The following is a 7,040-nucleotide window of genomic DNA, read 5'->3' as shown; positions in this document are numbered from 1 at the left end:
TTGATGATAGAGATTAGTGAAAAGTACTCCATGATGATAACTTGTTGAATGATTAGCTTTAAGCTAAGTTTGGGGGAGTACTTTTACTTTGGTTGATAGATTTTTCTAGGTTTTGATTACATTGCCATCTAATACTTGGCATTTGTAGGTACAATGGTTCTTTCAGCATCAGCATGCTCGGTCGCACTAAGAACTGCAGAAGAGCGGGCCAAATGGAAGGTTCTGGCTCGACAAGATTACAAGGTTGCAAGGCAACCTTGCCGAGCACTTCTACACAATTTGGGCCTACTACAATGCTTTGACGAGCTATGTAACGTGGGGGAACTCAATGGAATCTTCACAAGGGAGATCGTGTCCTACCATCGACTCACTCTTGAGTTCTTAACCACATTGGTGGTACAGATGCGAGGAAGGAATATTGTGGCCATACGGTTCCGGCTGAGGAACAATGAATACGAGCTGTCTATGGAGGCGCTTAAGGAGATTTATGGGATCACTACGGATGAGTATGACATGCCGATGGAGTTCAAGAACAGTAGATTCTGGAACGACATCACTCTTGAGACAGACGGGTTCAAGGCTGCCCGGGCCAAGAGCTCCATGATCCGGAACCCAGTTCTCCGGATGATTCAGAAGGCCTGCAACAATCATCCCTTTGCACGTGCCGAAACAGGGAGTGTACAGAAAGATGAGCTATTTTTGCTATGGTGCCTTGTACACAAAAGGCCAATGAATATGGTGCACTATATGGTGAAAAACATAGAGCGAGCATCGAAGAGGAGTACGGGGACTATATGTTGCGGTGCTGTGGTGGGCGCAATTGCGCGCCACTTGGGTGTGAGTACAAGGGGATTTGAGCCGGATATCGGGTCTACGGTTATGGACATTGAAGCACTCCGGAGATCACATGATCTTGGAGTAGATGGAGGCCAGGCCTTTTTCTTGCAAAGGTTGAAGGATCACTTCCCTCTTCCGGATCCCATCAACACGTACATCAATGGGCCCGTGGAGAGGAGAAATTGGAAAATGAATTCTCCAATCCACCAAACCATCGCAGCCCGATTCCCGAACATAAGATTTGAAGAGGTTGATCCTGATGAGTATGAAGAATTTGAACATGCGGCGTTTCCTGAGGCTCCCGAGGTCCCCGAGCACTTGAGGATAGGGCAGGCAAGTGAAGATGAAGATGAGGTTCGCGAGGAACCCGATGAAGAGATGCCGCCATATGGTGATGAAGGAGCCGGGACAAGCACTCAGAGGACAAGAAGCCGCCAAGAGAGAGAAGAAGAGGACTACTACTCGATCAACGAGAGGTTGGCACGTATGGAGCTTCGGCATGAGGAACAGTGGGCTCGGAACGATGCACGGCTGAACCGGTATGAGGAGAACTGGAGTCAATTTACCGAGTTCAACACCGCCCAATGGGCCAACCTCAAAGAATGATGCGCGATGGAACCGGTATGAGGAGAACTGGAGTCAATTTACCGAGTTCAACACCGCCCAATGGGCCAACCTCAATGCTCGGTTCGATGACTTTCGCGGCCCTTGGCAGTATCCACCTCCGCCTCCACAGTGAAGGTCCATGGGAGATCCACTCTCTTTCAAACTTATCCTAGCTTTGCGTGGAATAAGTTTGGGGGGGTGTCTAGTGGATTCCCTCTTCTATCTCTATCTCTCTCTATTTGATGATACCCCGTCTGTACCCCTATTCTTTTGATGCTATTTGATGATGATATGTGGACATGTAATCTTAATTCATGATATTCTTGATTGTGGATTTTGGGGAGTGTTTCCTTGTTTCTTTGTTCCAATTGTTTTTGTGTTTTTGTTTCTTTTTAGGAATGTTTTTCTTGTTTTCTTAGTGTGTTAATAATCTCCCTTGGGTAGAATGATAGTAGGGTGAGAGAAAGTGATGTTTGAACGAGTGTGAGGATTTGTTGGAGGAGTTGCCAATGATGATTTTGTGCCAAAATTTTTGAAAATCTTGTTGATATGGCTAAGTAACATGTAATCTTCATTTCAAATTGCCTAAAGTGAATCGCATGGTGCCTTGTCTTTTGCCAAAATGACCTTGTGAGAATTAAGCCTATACTATCACTAAATGTGTGTTTTATCTCAAGCATGTCATATGTTTCTAGAACTTGCTCGTGATCTCCTTGAGTCTACATAGTGGCTAGAGAGATAAGGGAGGATGTTAGGCCATTTTTATTAGCCAAATCCTAGTTTCACCCGCTATGTTAATAATCCTTGTTAGCCCACTTTGAGCCTATAAACCTTTTCTTTGACAAACCGAGGGGTTGGAATTGCCATGTGGTACTTTTGAAAAATCAAAGAGAAATGTGGAAGTGGTGTTGGCAAATGAAAAACAAGTTTGTTGAGATAGAAAAGAAAAAGAAAAAGAAAAAGAAAAAAAAATAGTGATGATACCATGCAAAGCATGGAGAAAGAAAAAAAAAAGAAGAGAAAGAGAAAAAAAGTTGAAAGCGAAAAATGGTGAGCAATTGACATTTGGTGAAAAAGGTGTGCCTTGAATGTTGAAAAAGAGGTATTGAACAAAAGTGGAATGTTGGTAGTTGGGAAGAGTCTAGGCAAAGCCTAGTACTAGCTAAGATTGGGGAAGAAAGTTGGTGAAGTTGAATAGGTCATGTCTTGGGGATTAAAGTCACTTTAGCCAAAAATTACCTCACCTATCCAAAGAGCCTACATTACAACCTATAGAAAAGACCTTTCGGACCTTAGATCTTTAATCACACCGTAGTAGAGGAGAGTGTAGATTTCGAGCAAGCATATGGTAAACTATGCATGAATTGATGATTTGAGAGTTATGTCATGAGCCTATACACCTTGAGAGTGAGTGAAACTTCTAAAATGCACATTGCATTTTCTCCTTGTGAGGGTGAATTGGCAAGGTTGAGTACATGATAGTAGCTTGAAGCAATACTTTATAACGTTATACTTGTATATGAGGCCATTGATACTTGTTGAAAACTTTATTTCTACTGAGGCAATGATGACACTCCAACATCCTTACATGAGTTTGTCTTCTTATTTTCTTCTTCTTGTTTAGGGACAAACAAGTGTTTAAGTTTGGGGGAGTTCACAAACTCATATTTTAGCCTTGTTTTATGGGTGATTAAAGAGTGCTTTTATTGATTTAAGATGTTAAATACAAGTTTTTCACCTTATATACACTAATTAGGTGAGTTGATGGATTTATCGTAGTTTTGTGATGAAAACAGGTTGAAACGAGCCGAAGCTGAAATTCGAGGAGTTCTCCAGAAGGAAAACCCGACCGGGTGTTTTCCAACTCTCGGAACACCCGGTCGGGTGTTTTGAAGTGGCCTTGTGGACTCCAGGAGGAAAACCCGACCGGGTGTTTTCCATCTCGCGGAAAACCCGGTCGGGTGTTTTGTTACCTACAAATCACCCGACCGGGTGTTTTGCTAATTGCCCTGATTTTCACTCCGAGTATAAAAGGGGTTCTAACTCAATTTAGAACCCTAACTTTTCCCCACGCCCAGAAACAGTTTTTCCACCTTTGAGAGCAGATTGAAGAGACAAAGAGTCCGATTCATCAACAAGTTTGAAGACGAAGACGATTTGCCATTCAATTCACCCTTGGGAGTACTTTTATTAGTTTACTATGTTCAATTCTCTTTCTATGGATTCTTCTTGTGGATTTGTATTGAATATGAGTAGCTAAATCTTTCGTAGAGTTTTGGTGAAGACTACAATGAACGCTTTTGATTAATTCAAGGACTTTTGATTACCTTTGCTCTTGTGATTTCTTTGTTTCGTTCTTGTACCTTTTCAATTCAATTGCTTAGCTACCAATTGGGTTTGTTGACCTAGTTTTGAGTAATCGAGAGATACCTAATTAGGATTGATAAAAGAATGAACAACACCTAGATAATTTGCATTCGAGAGAAGGAATTCTAGAGTGAGGGCTTTAGCCTTTTGTTTTAAGGAGTTAATTGTTGAGTATTAGAAGGAGACTTCAATATTAATGATTAATCAACTGATTAAGTGCACTCGAGAGAGGGCTTAGTCTAGACTAGCGGCTTTCCTAGTAATCCTAGAGACTTTAATTGGGTAATCGAAGTTGTTGATTTGTTCGCATCGTGTTCGTTGTAGTTGGATCCAAGGCTCTACCGTGTTCTCTTATTTGGAACTTTTCTTGGTTGCGTGCTCTTAGCTTGTTTATGTTTATTTGTTTCTCAAAATCAAAACCAACTCTCCGGATTTTCTAGATAGTGTTCTAAATTGCTTCGTAGTACTCAAACCGGCACTTAGTCTTTGAGGATCGATAATTTAACTTGCCACGTGCTACATACCCCCATACACTTGTGGGTGACATTTTGATTGCAAGTTTAGCATGAGTCAGTTCCATGAATCTCTTAATCTATATAATCATTTCATTGCACTTTTCATTAATCTCTTAAAATTGGTACCAAGTCAAATTATGAAATTGATATAGTATGGACAAATTAGAAAGTTTGTGGGTGCCATGAATTTAAATATGAAATTGATATAGTACGGATAAATTAGAGAGTTTGTGGATGTCATAAATTTAAATATAAAATTAATATAGTATGGAGAAAGTAAAAAATTAGTTAAAGTAGCAGTGTAGTACTCCCTCTCTCGTATTAAAAATAAAATGTTTTTCTTTTTGAATTGTTTTATTAAAAATAAAACATTTTCTAAAATGAAAACAACTCTATCTCTACTTTTTTATTTCTCTTACTATACTCTTTACTTATTTACGAAAAAAAAACACTCCATACAATCTCGTACCGTTTCTCAAATATTTCATATTTAATGAAACGAAGGGAGTATTGTTAATAAAAGTGGAGCTAAGTCATTAGTTATGTAACTTGTGGTGAATTTTTTCAAAAATATAAAACACACTAATTTGAGTGACAGACAAAAATGACACAAAAGAGACTTAACCTCTCTTTTTTTTTTTAGACAAAGAGTATACTCATTAGGCCAGGCCTGTGGTGGGTCTTATTTGGGTCTTCATTGGACTTGTGTTTTAGGAAAAGCCCAAATCAAGCCGGGTTGACCGAATAGATACATCTGCCATCATCAAATCACCATCCATTTTTTCAATTCTATTATAAGTATTGTTTTAATTTTCATACATGACACCGTTAAAATTATTCGTAGACATAGACTGCACTATTTTCCTATTATTTGAAAATTGGATAAAGCCAGTCCACCCCATTTACTGAATCGCGACAAACATAAAGATAGTATTTTCATAGGTCAAACCTTGAATAAATTCAATAAAACGAAATAAGCAAGAGCAATAAATTTTAAAATAAAAATGTTCAACTATTCAACTTGTGTCATTCGCAGACCAAGACAACCTAAAACTACGGATTGACTAAAACTTAAAAGATTCAAACACTACTTAAGTAAAACCTAATCATCAAATTACAAACAAGAATTTTCATAACCAAAGTACTCTCTCTAGGCATTAGAAGCCCCGACTTGTCATTTCAATACATCCCGATTAGAAGCATTAGATTATTTTTATGAAAAATGGTAGGTAGATCTCACATTCTACTAATTCATTTCACCACATTTTTATAAAATTAATACAGTATACAAAAACATATCTCACATTTTACTAATTCATTTCCCCACAATTTTTTAAAATTAATACAGTATATAGAAACAGATCTCACAGTCCACTACTTTTTCCATCCACTCTTCTTTATAGCATTTCTTAGAACTCGTGTTAAAATCAAATGAGACTTCTAATGCCGGACTGAGGGAGCTAAAATTACAATCAGTAAGGCGGCGGCGGCGGCTGATGTCTAGTGGTGGGGGCCCACACGACGTCGTTTGGCGGGTAGCTGTACACAGACGTCGGCACCGCCCCTCCACTCCCGCTGCCGGAGTTCGTCTGAGGAGAGTCACGATCGCCGGATTCGTGATCCGCCGGCTGCAGGCGGTGGAATGAGGGGTTGGTGAAGTTAACGCCGACGAGGTAGATCGTCCCGGCGGAGACGAGGGGGCCCACCACGTGGCCCCCGACCACCTGCCCCTGCGGCCCCGCCACCGTCACCGCGAAGGGCCCCGCCGCGGTGGCTCCGGGAGGGAGGACGGTGGCGGAGATGGAGAGGATATCGAAGCGGCCGTGGAAGGTGACGGTGGCGGAGGGCTGGCGGAGAGTGACGTCGGCGACGGCGCCGTTGGCGCTGAGGAGGCAGAGGCCGACGCTCCGCTTGCGGCAGAAGCGGGCGGTGGAGTCCACGATGTCGACGCCGCCGGGGAGCTCGAGGACGTAGGGGCTCATGGTGGCGTCGCGCGTCACGAAGACGGGCGGCTTCGGCTTGTTTTTAGAGCCAGGAGGGCGGCCGCGGGGGCGGCGGAGGACCTCGATCGTGGCTTCTTGGTAATCGGCGGCGGTGGGAGAGAACATGGTGGTGTCATCTTCTACCAATTTTCGCTTCATTTTTATCTTTAATTGGACTTTTTTGTATGTGTTGGAATATATATGAGATATATAGTGAATATTAAGGGTAGGGATGATTGGATGCAGTAGCATTATAGAGAGAGGTAGAGCAAGTAGTGTGAAGATGAGAGGAAGATGGGAAGAGAATAGTCTTGGACTTTTGCATTCATAAATTCTCTTCTTCAACATCTTTTTTGGTGGATATTCAATGAATGTTTCTACTTTCTTTTCTTTGTCGACACATAGTATATATTGAACTTATCGACATAAAATGTACAGTAGATTAGTTGGTAATTAGATATATAGTAGTAGATGATTTCTCTAGTGATGAGCTTATGAGTAGAAAAAGGACTTCACCATATCTATTAGTTTTTGTACGTTGATTCGTAGCATTGGATCTTGTACTTCTTGACTATATATATTGGATTTTTGTAGGTTAATTAATACTAGTATATGCCATGTCGATGTATAAATTTTTAAATAACTATGAATGAATTAATAAAAAAGGTACTATAAAAACTTAAATCAAGCAAAAAAATTGGTTAACTGATAATTTCGGATCGGCAATATTGGA

At 40.8% G+C, this 7,040-nt stretch overlaps 1 protein-coding gene and 1 pseudogene across 1 annotated transcript; one reads left to right on the top strand and one right to left on the bottom strand.

Moving 5' to 3' along the window:
* The first annotated feature begins 285 nt into the window (after positions 1-285).
* Positions 286-1,688, top strand: LOC148933641 (uncharacterized). Its single transcript, XM_089066123.1, has 2 exons — positions 286-1,383; positions 1,433-1,688. The coding sequence occupies exons 1-2, from the start codon at positions 403-405 to the stop codon at positions 1,574-1,576; spliced, it is 1,125 nt and encodes a 374-aa protein (XP_088922249.1). The 5' UTR covers positions 286-402; the 3' UTR covers positions 1,577-1,688.
* Positions 1,689-5,555: 3,867 nt separating this feature from the next.
* On the bottom strand, positions 5,556-6,687 carry LOC125223989 (AT-hook motif nuclear-localized protein 28 pseudogene; annotated as a pseudogene).
* Positions 6,688-7,040: the final 353 nt, after the last annotated feature.

This window comes from Salvia hispanica, chromosome 1 (assembly GCF_029641045.1).
Source record: "Salvia hispanica isolate PSC_SH4W2 chromosome 1, Shi_PSC_v1, whole genome shotgun sequence".
Classification (NCBI taxonomy): domain Eukaryota; kingdom Viridiplantae; phylum Streptophyta; class Magnoliopsida; order Lamiales; family Lamiaceae; genus Salvia; species Salvia hispanica.
Note: the sequence above shows the minus strand (reverse complement) of the source record. Positions and strands in the feature narration are given on the sequence as shown.